Source organism: Furipterus horrens, unplaced genomic scaffold, assembly GCF_987537825.1.
Source record: "Furipterus horrens unplaced genomic scaffold, mFurHor1.1.pri manual_scaffold_1, whole genome shotgun sequence".
NCBI lineage: Eukaryota > Metazoa > Chordata > Mammalia > Chiroptera > Furipteridae > Furipterus > Furipterus horrens.
This window is the reverse complement of record NW_028327171.1, coordinates 77,814,659-77,832,034: the sequence shown is the minus strand read 5'-3', so window position 1 is coordinate 77,832,034 and position 17,376 is coordinate 77,814,659. Positions and strand designations below refer to the sequence as shown.

The 17,376-nt window shown below is 33.1% G+C and overlaps 1 protein-coding gene across 1 annotated transcript in view; it reads right to left on the bottom strand.

The window, feature by feature from the left end:
• Positions 1-7,890: 7,890 nt before the first annotated feature.
• LOC150021327 (ephrin type-A receptor 3) overlaps positions 7,891-17,376 on the bottom strand; it is a 118,254-nt gene continuing 108,768 nt past the window's right edge. The window contains exons 13-14 of the mRNA XM_090286690.1: positions 14,671-14,826; positions 7,891-8,135 (exon numbers count right to left, since the gene is read on the bottom strand). Of these exons, the coding sequence (XP_090142816.1) occupies positions 8,030-8,135; positions 14,671-14,826 (262 nt within the window). The 3' untranslated portion in view covers positions 7,891-8,029. The remainder of the gene's footprint in view (positions 8,136-14,670; positions 14,827-17,376) is intronic.

Below are 17,376 nucleotides of genomic sequence, written 5' to 3'. Positions count from 1 at the left end.
TTTTTTTGACTTCTGATAAGAATCCCAACTTAATGCACTTCCATAAATCATTGGTGTGGAAATCTGTCAGAAAATAGCATAAGAGTACTACTTTTTCCTTGCGGTATTTGGTGTTTCCAAATTAGATTATTTGTTGAGTGTTCAAGGGAGCATATTTGCTTGAAGAGTTCACCATATGTCAGACAAATCTCATGCTTTTGAAATGGAGTTCACAGAAATGAAATCAAGGGTAACTGCTTATTTCTTCCTCTACCATGTTAGTAAGAATCAAAGGATTCTGCAGAAATGTGAAGCAGAGTCACTACTTGAAGAATCACTGAGTAATATCATGAACATTGAAAAGTGGTAAAATGAATACCACTCAAGATCTTAAACCAGAATTCATTTTATAATTGTTCTTCATATTTATTTTCATTAGGGATATCATACAAAGATATAATAGGGTTTAGTTATTCAGAAAAAAAGGCCTTAAAGTTGACTTCTACTTTAGTTCCTCTACTTGTTAGCTATATGACATGGTGTGATTATTAACTCTAAGCTTCTGCCTATTGAGCTCATAGAACTTCTGAGAAAATTAAATAAAATAGTACAGGGGTTAGCAAACATAGGTTTACAGTTGTGAATATGCAAAACACAGAGTTTATTCTTGTATTATTATTTTTTAATAATTGTATTATTTACCATATAAACAACTATAAACCTACTTTTGTGTCACTCTGTATATATTAACTTCTTGACAAATAGTAAATGCTCAGTTTATATTGGTTATTATTATTTAGAACAGATAACTATAATACTGTATATGCATACATATGTACATAAATGTAATGAAAATTATCAAGCAGTTTTAAAGTTTTTTATTTGATGTTATTATTACTATTGTCACTTTTTAATTCAAGGAGAACATTCAAAAAAGAAAGTTGATAGTCCACCATGCAGGAAAATGTGATTAAATTATGACTATTTTCTATCAACTTGTAATTGACTTTTCCCAGAGAATTTCAGGGCGAAGACCTCTGTAAACCTCCAAAATCTTCATTTTATAGTGTACTTAACTCTACCACTTATTTTTCTAAATTGTGTCTAGATCCCCTGGGTCAACAGAATGTGTATCCCAGATGCCCCATAAGAAGGGTAGTTTTTAGTAGGCATGTTGACATTATTTGTACATAGTAACAGAGTATAAAGGATCAGAAAAGCTTTGGCATTTACCTTGTTAAATTTTTATAGCTAAGCTCTGGTTCAAGGGTCTACTTAAATGACTTAACTGCACGAAGAAAAATGGGAGCATTGAGACTAATGAAAAAAGTCCACAAAATTCTACGAAAATGAACCAGTTCTAGCAGAAAGCAGTATGTTTAGTGATCCAAGATACACAACTAAAATAATAACTAGCTTTATTGACCTCAAGGAAATTTATACTTTTCCCTAAAACTTATGGACATTATCCTTTATTATATTATCAAAAATGGTTCTAACACATTGAATTTTACTTTCCTTTTTTGAATGCTTATTATGTACCAAACATTGCAGTGGCCAAGGGGGCAGAGTGGTTTATAAGGCAGAGTTCCCACTCAATATGCCCTCAGCTGTGAGTACAGATGAGGTAAAAAGAAGAAGCGATTTCAATAAGATGATTTGTTATGCAGGATCAATTAGAGATCCTTTTGATAGGTCCCAAACTCATGTTGGATCCATATTGCCTTGTCTCTGAGAAGTTGCTTTTGGAGGACTGAAGGGTGCTTTTATAAGTCACCTCATTCCTCACTTGCTTCACTCATTTATATAACCTGCCTGGCCCCTGAAGCAACTGTGTGTTCAAGAGGAACTACAAAATTAAACGTGCTTCAATATATTAATCTGACTGATATTGGATATATCAGTTTTGGAGGCAGATGCATTATTTAGGACACTCTGTTAGTAATCTAGACAAGTAATGAGGTTGTGGTGGGAGACAGAAAAGAAGGTACCATTCCTACCATGGCAAAACGACCTAGGTGATCTAAATTGAGATACAGGGGAGAATAAAGGATGACATTTTAATTACCAGGTTAATCAACTTGAGAATCATTGTCGCAGTTTAGGATCCTCAAGAAACAGACACCAAGAAAGAAATAGACCTGCAGGAAAATTTGTGGTGGAAATTCATAGGAAGGATTGGGACAAGGAGTAAGAGAAGACACAGGGAGTTTTCAGACTGAAAATTACATCTGAAATCTACCTAAGGAGACACCAAAGGAGAGAGGACTGGAGAGGAAGCTCAGACTGTTGTGGACCTCTGAGCAAAACATCAGACAGGGTGATTAGAATATGAGATCAGATTGCTTATTACGGAACTGTGTCACTTGGGAGAAAATGGGTGGGCTTTGGTACTCCCACACAGCTCCATGTCCTGGTGTAAATGATGACTGAGGAGTTGGAAACTACAACAGCTTGAGATCATCAGTTAATTGCTCTTCTAGTAAGTTCTCTCTTGAAAGGAGAGCTGAAGAGTTCACACCCATAGTGAACACAAGTGTTCATTACTAGAAGTATTGGGTTCAAGTAATGAGACAATATAATTAAAAATGGCTGTCTGTATGGAATAAGAAATGAGTGGAGTTATCAAGAGACTGGTGGTTTATCTCTGCATACACACAAAGTTATAAAGTTATTTATACTTATCTATTTATTTTATTATTTTTATAATTTTAAAATTATCATTTAGAGAGAGAGAGAGATTGATTTGTTGTTCCACTTACACATTCATTGATTGCTTCTTGTATGTGCCCTATTGGGGATTGAACCTACAGCCTTGGCATATCAGCAAGATGCTCTAATAACTGAGTTGCCCCCAGGGCTGATGGTTTCTTAACAGCCTTTTAGAACTATCTGCCTCTTATATATTCCATATGTAAGTAAAAATGACTTGTGGCAGAGGTTGCATTATGGATTCCAAAAACTTTCCTCTTCTATTTAGGCATACTAATTCTCCCACATTCTTTCGTAGTTAAGTATAGCAATATGGTTGATTTCTAGTCAATAGAAGGAGAGGAGTGATATGTGCCACCCACAAGCAGGGTTCATAAAATCTGCAAGATAATTCTCCCTTCAGTTTTACCAGCTGAAAGAAAGATCTTAAGGTCTTATACTCTCCACAAGATGGAGACAGTATGGGATCTGAATCATTGCAAGCAAGGCCACCTGGCAAATACTTCGGGTGATTTTGTGTTTAAAATCATGTTGTTGTTTTTTTATTTTATTTTACTTTTATTTTACGCCGATGACACTTGGGATTTAACTATTCCTGCTGCTAGCATTAACTTAAGAAAGGTGGTCCATTACATATATAACAAAGACATGTAGATCTTTACTTAGTGGCAGAGACACCTTTTGTCTTTTACCTTTGAGTTATTTTCTTTAGCTTCCAACACACATCTCCAGTGCTTATTAACTTATTAAGGTTTAGTTAAATCCATTAATTTAGCAAGTTCATAATGTTAAATTAACTTATTTTTATTGCTACTCCTATTAATGGTACCATCATTTCCATAAACACCCAGGGCCAATATTTTGTGGTGTTCTTTGATTCCTGCATTTTGAACAATTCTTATATCAAACTGGTAAGTTTTGTTAATTTTCCTTTCTTCATGTGTCTGTGTATCCATTCTAGTTTTTACATTCTATTACTACCACCCTAGAGCAGTAATTTTCAACATTTTTATTTCATGACATATATACACTAATTACAAAAATTCTGCAGCACACCAAAAATATATATTTTTAAATCTGACAAAAAACAAGTGTAATTTTGATTCATTCACACTGAACAGATATTGTTGTGTGTTGGCCATTGTCTTTTTTAAAATGTTTATTTGACAGTATAAAGGAAGAGAGGTCAGTCTCTGACTGGTCAAGTATTTCATGTTTTAAAAATTCTTCCAGCATACTGGTTGAAAATTGTCGCCTTAGAATAAGTGTGTGGCTTAATGTATACAACACCAAAATAAATTTCTAGTATCATTTGCTCTACTCATTCCACAGCTGCTATCCAGATCATTTTGACAAATTGCCACTGGCACTGCCCAGAACATTTGGGGGGGGGGGATTATAGTAGCAATCATGTTGTGGAAAGAACACAAAATAAGAAAATTCCAGTTTGAAATAACTGTTATTTACTCAAGTAACCTTGTGAAGAATTTCTAGACTTGATTCCATCATCTATTAGAAGGGGTAATATCTATTCACAGGATTACTGCAAAGACTTGATAAAGTAATTTGTAAATGGTGATAGCAAAACACCTGTCTCATTATGGTGCTTAATGTATATTTATTAAATGGATAAACATATTCTTCTTTACCTATCTCCTTTCACTTAGCTAACCTGCTTACAAGTTATTCTTTCCTCCACTTAACATTTTCAAATGCTACCTCTCCTTCCAGGCAAGCTCAAATATGATCTATTTTGTAATCTTTCTCTATCTACTTCTACCTCTGTGGAAATCTTGATCACTTAAATTATCTAGCCTTATATTTTATTGAGAATCAGCTTTTTTAGTTTTCATGTACAGTGATTTTCTTTAAATAGACTGTGAATGACTAGGGACATACTCTATACAAAGTATCAGGTGTTTCTTAGAGTGTTATTTGCAATTCTGATTGTTTTTAATTTTTATTTGGTTTGTCCAGAATTACTTCATTTTCTCATAAATGATATTCTGACTTTCTTTTCAACATAACCTACTCTGACACCTCTAATCCCTGTAGATTCATTCCACATAATCATATCCACTATATCCAACTGCAAGTACGGGACTACGTACTTGACTATCTGAGAAATTCATTCTTTTGCCGCAAGTAATTCATAAAAGGCTTGTAAGCCAAGTAAGGCCCCAGAATTTCTGTTGGAACAACTGAGGAACAATAAGTACCTCACAGGCATTACAATGTAGAATTATACGAATTAAGAGAAATACTTAAAAAGCTATCATTTGCAAATTAACCTGTTTAGGAGAAAAATAGTGTCAAGTGATGACGAAAAAGAATGAGACTGATTTACTCCTGAATCCATCTGTTCCTGATTCCTTAGCTAGAAAGTTTATCTCTAAACTTTTCATTCACATGGTCTAAAATTGAATTTTTTTCTTAAGCTAATTAATTTGATTTTATCACTTGTAATCAAAAGAGAAATGTCTAATACAATTTTGTTTTTTAACATGAAGATAATATTTACTGATTATTTTTCTGGCTTATTCATAATGAGGTTTAGACAAAAAATGTGGATTACATAACAAACCTCCCTCCTCACTAGTGAAGAAAAAAAGAATCAGAAGCACATTCTTAGTGACTATTTCATTATTTTGCTGTTTAAATAAGCACAGATTTTAATAATATTTTAAAAAGCTTCAAAGAACACTTCTATATTCCAATCTGTAAAAATATTTTCATTATGTTTATTATAAAAATATAAATGTTTCCACTACAAATTATTTTACATTAGTAAGAGGCCATCTACATTGTACAACATAAACTAAATGAGCACCGTTTTGAAAATACAAATTTAAAGTAAATACATACTGCCAATCATATCACATTTATACATGGTCTAATTGATATTCAGTACAGAATAATCTGGGCATGGTACCAGAAATAAATAATATATGTAAATTGAATTTAAGATACAAAACAGATAATATGGTACATATCATTGTATGGTGATGTGGTTTCATGTTTATTGAAAGTCAATGCAATTCCTATACAAAGAGATGGCCATAAGCTTCTAGTACCTCTACTCCACAGTTAAGAATCGTACACTGTTATGTTTACATATGTACAGGGTAAGAATTGTGTAAAGTAAATTTATAAGAGGTCAGGTAGAAAAATAGTGAAAAAATGAAAAGCAATATACTGTGGATATAACATCTACTTTCAAATGGAAACCACAACCAAAATAAGTGAAATTCAACTATTCTCAACTTCTATTGGTTCATGAAATACACAGATTTTGTTGAGTATGCTCAGAATAGTACCTACAAAAGTAAATGCCAGTCTGGGATAAAATGAAATTGAAGCCAGATTCAGATTTCAATCTAACATTACACAACACAAATTTATTTCATTAAAAAATGGTTTTAGCTGCTTCTAGCAATTTCATAATCACATAAATCTTTTAAGAAGTTCATGCTCTTATATATCCAATATAGAATCTCAGTTGGATAATTTGACTATAAGAATTATTGCCCAATTTAAGAAAGAATCTCATATATAAAGAAACACAGCCTAAGCCTTATTACACTAAATTTACAACAGATTAGCATTTGTGAATTTTGATCTGATTGTAAGCTATAAACGTTCCATTTTTTTCATAATAACATAAAGATTGCAGCATTGTTTTAGCTATTCTATTCTTATGACATATGTATTTCTTATTCCCTTAACATGATCATATCAGCATTAGAAAGAATATAGATAGAATTAAAATGTTGCTTCCCAATATATTAGTGGCTAGATCTACACCAGGTACAGCTTTTCAAATATTACTGAGTATGCTCACATTTGACCTTTATGAAATAGTCTGAGATCCCACAATGAGAGATTTCTCCACTGCCTACAGATTTTGAATCTTTTGCTAGATAACCATTTTATTTATTTCAAAATTAAAATTTTTTGAAAATTATATGCTCAATAAATGCAAAGAAATTTTAATGCTTCTAATTTATACACCAAAACTACAACAGGTGCATTTCAGTGGAAGACTCTTGAGGATAACAATACATGCTATAGATTATCGCAATGTTTGATTAATTTAAATAAACCTCAGTCATTCAGAGGAGTAGTGTAGTTATAATCATTCCTTAAAAATAGCTCAGAAATTTTAAGCAAAGCTATTAAGTGACATTTCAAAGCCAGTCAGAGAGTGATTTTTTTTAGTCATGCATTGGCCAATAGTCTGTATTGCCAATTAATGCACAATTGAAATAGGATTTCAATTATTTCCAATGTAGCTATTCTCTATTTCAGAATCTAACATAACTTCTTCATCAATGAATGGAATTAATGGTTTCCTAAACTCCAGAGGAGGACAGGTATTGCCATTGACAATCCATTACTTACAAACCAGTATATTACACTAAATTAAGAGCATACAGTTTATAATAAATGGAGAGACAAAAATGTATGAGATAATTCAGACTGTCAGAGATTTGGTTAGTAAATGAACAGAAAAGGATTTGGTTTCTAGATGAAAGATAGATAGATATAATTACAAATAAGTGAATGTTTTAAAAAACTGGAAAGAAACTCATCATTGTCTATGTTTAGTTTACAATGCTTCCTACTGTTGACAGTTTGAGAGAGTATTTGGCACTTGGTTAACAAATCCAAATTAAGTCATTGAGGCATAAATAGAAAACAATAAAAACAATTAAAAAAAATAAATATGTACTTTTCTTCAAAATTAAGACACATTTTTACATGATAAGTCTTAATGAAACTAACAATTAAAAATGTATAGTACTTAAAACAACTACAAATTTCATTTCTATATGCTTTTAACAGATAAAAGGTAATAATACAATGAAAAGGTAGTAAATATGGCCAGATAGTTTGAGGTATAAATTCCTCTGCTTTGCTTGCTATTAAAGAAAAAAATACCTGTTACAGATTTATTATGTATATAAAAATATCACAAGTCTTTTCTTTTGTGGCTACTAGAAAAACAGAGCCACTATGTCATTTTATTATTTCACTTTTGCTTTTATCATAGTATATGATCAAAGGCTCTATGCTAGTTCTTCATCGTGCTAAAGAATTTTAATTTAATCCATCAACTAATATAAAAAATCAATTGCAAAACAAAATACACCCACCCACCATTTCACTATGTGGTATGGGAAAATAAAGAGCTTTAAATTCCATTTTAAGGCATTTGTACTCATATATGAGTATCTTATTGGGCTTAAAACTTCCACCAGTATCTCCAGCATTATCATCTGTCTGCAGAGTGATGCTACATCTTCCGCAGCCACCACTTCATTTGAGAAATAGCCCTTTACACTGGAACTGGACCATTCCTTGATTGTGTTTCCAGAGCTTTAATGCTACTGATGATCTTCTTTTGTGGCCCAACCACAGTGACACCAACCTTTTTCATGTCACTGTAATAAAAGGAGAAAATGCTCAGTGAGAATCATGGTTTCCTGGATAGCATGTAAGCATGAGACTTTTAATTAGCAAAACTTGTACAATTATATATCCCAGTGTTTTGGACCTATTTATTTATATTTTTTAGTTTTACATCACCCATGTATAATATCCTAGCCATTTTACCTTTATCCTTGTTAAAGATCATACACGGTATAGTAGGTTGAAGTGTCTCCCTTCAAAATTTCTGTCTACCCAGAAACCTTATAGGGTCTATGCATATGTAATTAAGAGAAGAATCAAGCCCTGACTGGTGTAGCTCAGTTGGTTGGGCATTATCTCACAAAACAAAAGGCTGCTGTTTCAATTCATGGTCAAGGCACATGCCTGGGTTGCAGGCTGGTCACAGTTGGGGCATGTGTGAGAAGCAAACAATCACTGTTTCTCTCACTCATCAATGTTTCTGTCTCTCTCTTTCTTCTTCCCTTCCCTCTTATTTATGAATAAGTAAATAAAATCTTAAAAAAGACAAGGATCAAGATGAGGTCCTACTGAATTAAGGTGGACTCTAAATAAGACTATCCATATTAGAGACAGAAGAGGACACACAGTGACACAGAGTAGAGATCCATGTGCCGATGGAAGCAGAGATTGAAATTATGTTGCTACAACCAAGGAATGCCACGATACACAGAAGCTGGAAGAGGTAAGGAAAGATTAACTCTTAGAGACTTGTAGCCCTGCTAACACCCTGGTTTCTGACTTCCGGACTCTATAAATATGGAAAAACAAATTTTGTTTAAGCCAATAAGTTTGTGGTAATTTGTTATGACAACTCTGGGAAACTAATACAGATGGTCAGACATTCTTTGTGGGGCATTATTCTGTTTCTTTGAATCCGGGCCAGCTCTGGACTGCTTTGATTGACAGAGTATGTCAAAAGTGACCTTTTATCAGTTTCTGTACTCAGGTCTTCAGAATCTGCTAGATTCTACTTATCCCTTGAGACACCCTCTCTGGGCCTCAAACTGCCGTATAAGAAGTCTGACTACCCTGAGCCATTGGAGAGACCACGTGAAAGCACTTAGTCTGCAGTTTCAACTATGTAGCCATTGCACCAGAATGAAACCATCTGGAGCCCTCCACACTAGACCATGTTCATATTAAATGAATACTTCACTCAACATTAACACTGCAGTAGAAGAATTACATGCTTAGTTCGGTTCAAATTCATAGTCCATGATAAAATTGTTGTTTTAGACTTTTTTATTTATCGATTTTTAAAGTGAGTGGAAAGGCGAGAGAGATCAATTTGTTATTTCATTTATTTGTTCATTCATTGCTAATTCTTGTATGTGCCCTGACTGGGGATTGAACCCACAACCTTGCTTATCAAGTAGCATTCTAACCAACTGAACTACCCAACCAGGGCTAACCTTTAATCTTTGAAGGAGTTTGTCTTTTTAGCCATTGATAGCTAGAACAATATTTTAAAAGTACAAATTTCTTTTAAAGTAGAAAAAATAAGAAGTTATCTTTATCAAAGTTATTAATTTTGAAATAGTTTAAACTCAGAAACCAGCCATTAAAATAATTATAAAAACATAAGACATTTTATTAAGAAAAACAAGTTACACATATATCTGCAAATCATTAATTAAATACTCTTGAGTCATGTAATTTGTTCTATATTCACACTCTTTCAGGTCTTGACTCAAACATTCTCATCTCAGGAGACCTTCCTGAGCCTGTCATTTAATATTGTAAAACCTCTCTGTAGTCATACCTCCCCTTCATATTTTCTTTTCTTATTTTATTTTCTTCCAAGCATTTATCACGATTCAGCATACTGCCTTTCTTTCCAATTTATTTTATTTATTTTCTATGTTGTCGCTCAAGAAAGTGAATTCCACGTGAATACTTTTGTTGGTTTTATACTCTGCTTATCAATCATATTCTGAACAATGATTATCATTTAGTGGGGGCTCAATAGGTACTTACTAAAGAATGAATCAATAGTCCAAAATATGTTTATCTGTGGAAGCTGACAGAGGAGTAAAAGCATCACTTGTCAAGGAGCACCAGGAAAATTGAGAATGGCCAGAAAATATACACATGCACACACACATAAACACACATAGAAGGGGCTCCTTTATATTGAGCCTAAAGGAAAGAATGAGAAATTGGAAGTTTTAACTCCAGAGAAATGAATAATGGTTCTTTTAGAAGTTCCCAAGCAATAAAGATGTGCAAGCACAAAACAGGTAACCATTTAAGAAGCATAATGTTAACCAAAACTGGTTGCATTCCTATAACCTGAGCCCGCAATGAAATTCCCGATGACCTGCAGGTCACCTCCTTGCTGCCATTCAAGAGACATAAATTTCCTATGAACAACTTGCATTTAGCCTGAGGTCCCCTCTCATGGTACTCTTCAGCTGCCTTGCTTCATCAGGAAGGCTAGTGGGAGGTGACAGCAGGCTTGTCACTCTCCATATTACTGTGCATAATAAAACCTTCACTTAGAATAATGTCGGCTATTTATATTGATCCCTGCTTTTGAGAATGCCTATTCTATAGGATTTTGATTCTTTAAAATGAACAACAAACATTTCCCTACTAGTCCCCAAACTATATCAAAGTCAAGTTATGAATCTAGAGCCAGAAAACAGGGCAGATATAAATGTGTACAAATCAATAGATCCTTATTCTTTTTGTATTTCTTCTAACATCTTTCTTCCAATTCTATATCATATATTTTATGACTCACTAATATTTGTATCTTCCCTTTTTTCTTTACAAACTCAGGAAATGGAATGATAATTATAGTTAGTAGCAAAAAGAAATGTTCCAAGCCAGTATACTGATTTCCTGAGCTCTTTGAGAAATTTAAGCATTGTGACAGACTAATATGACATAGTGTCATCTTTCTCTGGAGCACCTATACCTCAGCAGCTAGAAAAAAAATCAGATACTAAGAGTCAATGGAACTCTCTGAAAAGCCAGTTCAGCTCTGGGGCTTGCTTCAATAGCAAGGGCTGAGTCTTTTTCTTCAGCCCAATGCTCTCTCATCACTTCTTTATAGCTGTCCTCATACGAAGCAAACACAATCTTCAAGAAATCTTCATAAAATTGTTTCAGATTCCATGTCTGGGAACCCAATATAAGCAAATAGATACTTAATTTCATGTTTAATGCCAAGGATTATATTGGAAAGACAATTAAAGTAATTATCCCTTTAGATTATGTTTTAGTTTGGGTTTTACGTACTCTCTACTGTCTCTACCCCCTCCAAAATATCTCTGACCCACCACCCGGCCATGTCCAAAACTGTTCTAAACATCAGCTGTTGTAGTCTCAATAACACTCTTCATATGCTTATATCACTTTGACTACCCTATTCAGAAGGGCAGTGGAAAAGTTCAGGACTAAAGAGCAACTCGAGATTGAGACCAGAGGTTAATGAGCTATCTGGTACTTCAAAGGCAAAGGGATAGGTGATGACACTTTAAAAATGGCATCCAAGGGTGCAGAATAATGACATGTAGCAATTCATCTGCCTGATATTCATTCCACACACTTCATTCTCTCTCCAGAGTCTATAGAAACTGTCTTCTTTCATTCTCTCTTCCTTTCTCACATTAACCTTCCTGAATCCATCTTAGGCTATGAAAAAATATTTTTAAATGTTATGTTTACTGAAAGAATTGTATATTTTCTGGATTTCATCTGAAAATTAGATGACTTGATAGCTTGCATGTAAATGATATCCCTAAATGAACTGAAATAAATTAATATTTATTTGAGTTTGAAGCTCTATTTAATTTTTTTATGATTTGATAGTCTGGATAGAATAAAAGAATTTAATATTCTTTTTTTAGGTATTGCTATGTTATTATAGAAGGATCTCTAGAATCATTTGGTCAAGGGAATTATTTCTGAACTGAGTCTGGATGACACAAAGAAAATAAGGATCAAAAGGAATCAAATTCAAACAATAAAGCCCAAGACTGAAAGAGAAAAATGAAGTACTGAATTAAATATTTTTATGGTACTTGAGGTATAAGTGTTGTCTCATTAGAATTACCCAAATAATTAGTGTATTATATGTTTTTTATAAATTCTTGTCTTTTAGTATAAACTAGGGGCAGGAGGTATACCACACTGAAGAGACCTAAGAAATAATGATTCTCAATAAATCATAGGTCAATACATTTTAATTCCATGTCGTTTCTGAATTGAGGCAAAAGGGCAGAAGAAAGAACATTGTGGGGTTTGAAATACAGAGAGATCTGAAATCATCTGGCTCAGTGTAAAGAACAAACCTGAAAGAGCCGATTCTGTCTGGAAAAGTCAGCTTTCAGCTTGAATGTACATTCACAGATTGTTTAAATAATAATAATGATCAAGTGAAAATATTCTCACAAGCAGGAAAAGAGTTTACTGTCCAACACTGTGTGACTGAGACAAATACCTTGCTAACTTAGAAATGTGAGAAATGCTGCCACTTAGCATATTCACAGTTTATAATGCCTGACTATATTTAAATTCTGAGCTGGCAGTTAATCGTATTAACAATGTTTCTGCCTCATCTACTTCAGTATAGTGTTTTAAATTCTAAAAGCTATGAGTGTTGATATTTTATTGAGAATAAACATTTGTACAATTTTTCCTTTGAAACTCTGACAATGGTGCATAAATGCTCAGCTTTGTGTTTGTTCTCTCTTATGCTTCTGTGCTCTAAAGCAAGTTTCTTGCATATCATAACCCCTACTGTTTATATTACTAAAATAAAAAAATTATAAAAATATTTAAATACACTAATATATCCCAGGATTGTGTCTGATCAAAATAACTGCTATAGAAACTCAAAGCATATTGTTGATTGGGTCAGAAGTCTATTCAATAAACAGTGCACTTCCCTTTAAACAGGAATGCCAACATAGGTTAAATGGACTAGATCGAGTTTATTTCTCAAGAACAATTATCCTCTTCAATAGTAATATACCAGATCCTTTTGTGACATTTTGTGTTTCTGATTGGACTATTACACCATGAATGGTAAACTTCTTTACCTATTTATTAAGCACTTATAAATTTATTAATTACACTGCACATCGCTTTTTGATAGCTTATCTGTAGCTCTCCACATACACTTTTTAAAAATGATTGACAGAGTGACATTAAGTATTTGAATACTCAACTTTAAATATTCAAATATAAGTAGATGAGGTTAAGACTTAAACGAATTTGAGGGCAATAAAGAGTTTTAAGAAACAAAGATGAAAGGTAGAAGACTCTGATGGACACAGTTTCCAAACAAACTGTACACGCTACAAAACTGTGTACAAGTTTTGGTGTATCTGTCCAACACAATAATTCTTGTTTTTGTAACAGTTCTCTATTGTACCCTCAGAAGAAGACCTCTAAAGCCAAGTTCCCACTGTCTTCATTCTCCTCTTTTAACATAAATAGTCATATAATGGGAAACATGACTTTGAAGATGCCATCTATAAACAGGACTGAGCCCATCAGAATTTTCTCCTGAGGACTTAGAATTAAGAGATTTGGTCCCTGGTCAGCTGAGTAGCACACCAAGGTTGTATGACCTAGGGCTGAGAAAACTCTGTTTAGCTATGTTCATGGGATTGCATAAAAAGTCATTTTTCGGGGAAAAATGATGCAGGTTACATTAGGAAGTGAAGTAAATTGGCTGTCATCCACAGAGAGATGAAGAATATGGCTTCTAGCTCTTCACTGCCAGTTCCCAATTACCTTATCTTGTGAATGAAGATGAATGTTACAAATTAGTGGATTCACTTGATAAACTCACATTCCTTAAGCTCACAGGTTTCTAATATCAAAGGATTTTTATTATGTAAAGATCCCTAAGAAATACATCATGTTATACTTAATTATTATTGGCTTTTAACAAATAAAACCATATTAATTATGCATATTGTGCTTTTCCAAACTAAATGAAAGCCTTTTAAGGAAAACAATAAAGTAATATCTTAAACTTATTTGTAACTTCATTTTCAAGCATGATTATCTTTCATGGACTCAATAATAGATGATGACCTATTTATTTAAGAGCTGTGAAAACTGCTTGAGACTTTAGCATGTTTCCCTGTATAACAGCTTATCAACTTTGTTCTTGATTTTCCATATCCACAGAGGCTAGGTTTTGTTAAAAAGAACAGAAAATCACAAATGCAAGAATATACTAATTATCGCACTGTATCTGCTTATGTTTCAATTTAGGGTCTTGGGTCTGTGAAGTTGGGTAAATATATGTATCTGTTGGTTTATCTGAAGGAGGTCATAGTTCAGCAAAGACACCTAATTGTAAGAGAAAAAAAATGTATTAACACACATCAGTCCAAAAGATGTCATTTACAAAGAGAAACCTAGGATCAAGCTCAGTGGTTATAGCAGACAGTTAAGTACCTCAGAGGTTCATGTAATATTTATAACATATTAATCTAAAACATGCATGTTCAATAGAAAGTTTAGAATCATTCAGTCTTCTTAAAAACTTTTTCTTACTCTGTGGAAATCTTGGCTATGGTGTCGCAAGAACTGTATTCTACTCCTGTGAAAATTTCTTTGCACTGTGCTGTTCGGACACCGTTAAGCCAGTCACCTGTTGTACGGAAGGTAGTGATGTTGACATTGCTTTGGTCCAGAAGAAGGTTTGATGGCCTGCAACAAAAAAATAGATACCAAACAGGGAGAGATCAGGAGTCAGCAGAGTTGCTGTATGTCAAAATTTGAAAGCTTTTTAAATCACTGAAACTTTGCCAGTGAAATGCAGAAATATGTCCATACATACTTTAATAATTTAATTTGTTTAACCATTAGAAAAGATAGTCTTAATTTAGGATACACTTATTACAAACATGACACACTGAATAAGTTGCTGTCTACTTTACTGAGAGACTTGGCTTTACATATGAAATCCATTGTACAGATTGCTATCTAAAAGAGGGTTTGAACAACCTAAACTATACTTCCAACAGAACATAAAGCCAGCACAGACTTAAATAATGTCAGAAATGTTATTAAAAATAAAACTTACAAAAGGAGTGAAAAAAGGTGATGAGTAACCAATGAAATCCTCGCATATGTGAAAACACCAAAATGAGTTCCTTATATATAATGAATAGAGAGTTCGTTATATACAGCTATACAGAGTTCACCATATATACACCTCTCTCCATATAGGGAGATGAAAAATGATAGATAATAGATAGTAATAAGGGAGAGATGTTTTTCATATGACTTATTTTACTAAGTATTATATGATTTCACTCATATGTGGGATATAAAACAGAAAGCAGCAAACAAACAAACAAGACAATAAAATAAACAAACAAAATTTCACAGACACAGATAAGAGTATGGAGGTTACCAGAGAGACAGGGAGTGTTGGAGAGGTAAAAGAGGGTAAAGAGGGTCAAACATATGGTGAGGAAAGGAGACTTCACTTTAGGTCATGAACACATGATATAATATACAGATGATGCATCATACTTTGAGTTGTGAACACAATGCAATATACAGATGATGTATTACAGAATTGTACACTTGAAACTTAGATCACTTTAATAACCAATATCACTCCAATGAATTTCATAAAATTAAAGAAAGAGACAAATTTTTGATTGTTACTGTGATTTATATTGCATAATATAATCAGCATTAAGAACTTCTAAGATTGCTTTATATAATTACAGGCCTAACAATAAATATATTACCAACTGTAATATAGTGAATCAAAGGGATCTAAAAGGAATGAAAGAGATCATGTTTTCATCCCTGAAGAGCACAAAGAAGCTGCCCATTGGTGAACTGTCCTTGGGTTATGTTTTCTCAGTTATCAGTAACTTCTTTAATTCTCCTTTAACTCATTAGAGTAGGACCAATTGCCAGGTGATTAATTGATTGTATTTGGTACTATTTCCTCTTCAAAAAGTCTCTGGGTTCAAATAGTCCATAATGTTTATTTATATTTCTTTTATAGGATTAATATGTGAAAAGTAGTATCATGTTTTCTTGGTCCAATGATTATGTTGTGGCTATATTGCCAATAACCCTTCTAACCTCAGTAGCTTAGCTGTAAATAGAACATGGGGTTAGGTAGATAGGTCAGGGTTTGAATCATGCAGAAGAGCAGGGTTTATATTAATTATATTTATTGAAGAAGAGTCCTTCCTAGAGAAACACACAGAAGACAAGTTGAGGATGGAAACTCTTGATACATGGAACATTAATTAATATGTCAGCAAATTTCCAGGATCTTTTTGTTGTGGGCCAAATGTCTCCATGGACATCTTGAATAGGACCGATTTTCTTGCAAAGTATCATGACCTAATCTTTATCTTATAATTGAGAGTGTATATTTGGATTTTAACCTCTTCAGATTTATCATTTGGAATCTTTCATGTTTTGTGGTACTGCATTTGAATTGAATCAGCATTGAGCTTTTCAAAATGTAAAAAATTATTGAAGTTATTGAATATTAGGATGTTTAATATTAGAATTTCACATTTGTATACATATTGAAAATTAATAATTAGCCTAAATAAAAGTCATTATTTGAAATGCTTAAATTCAACATTTAGAATTAATTTTCAGAAGACACCAAAACAAATGAAAAATTTGTTGACCTGCACTTATCCTTATTTTAGAAACAAATTTAGCTCTTTAATCTACCAGTTCCAATATGTTCAGAAATAGCACGAAATAACAGCAAATGATCCTTCCAAACACAATTAAATTGTATAGTGTATTGCCTATGAATACCAAACCCTGATTATTATCTAGGATATGTGGTAAACACTTATGTTCTCATGAGGAAATATCTCTGTAAAGAAAATCCATATAAAAGCCAACTCTACCCACATTTAAAAGAAGTTTTTAATTGGATGATTTCTATTAATATTATGATGTTTCTTCCACCAACTCTTTGATATGTGAGGTCAAGATTTTAAAAGCTGAATAATTTTATATCATGCTCTAGACATGTATTCTATTGCTGGGGACACATGAGAGGAGTGCAAATTGACTATTTATTTAGATTTTGATGGAAAAATATGGTCAAGTTTTGATGCTACTTTAATGCTGAGTTTAAGAAAAAAGTGGCAATGTAACACTTTGGTTCTGCCTATATATTCATCCTCTGTCAAAAATATAGGTCAATAGCTAGTTCCTTCCCTGGCCTAATCATTTGCGCAATGGAGGAGGGCTGCA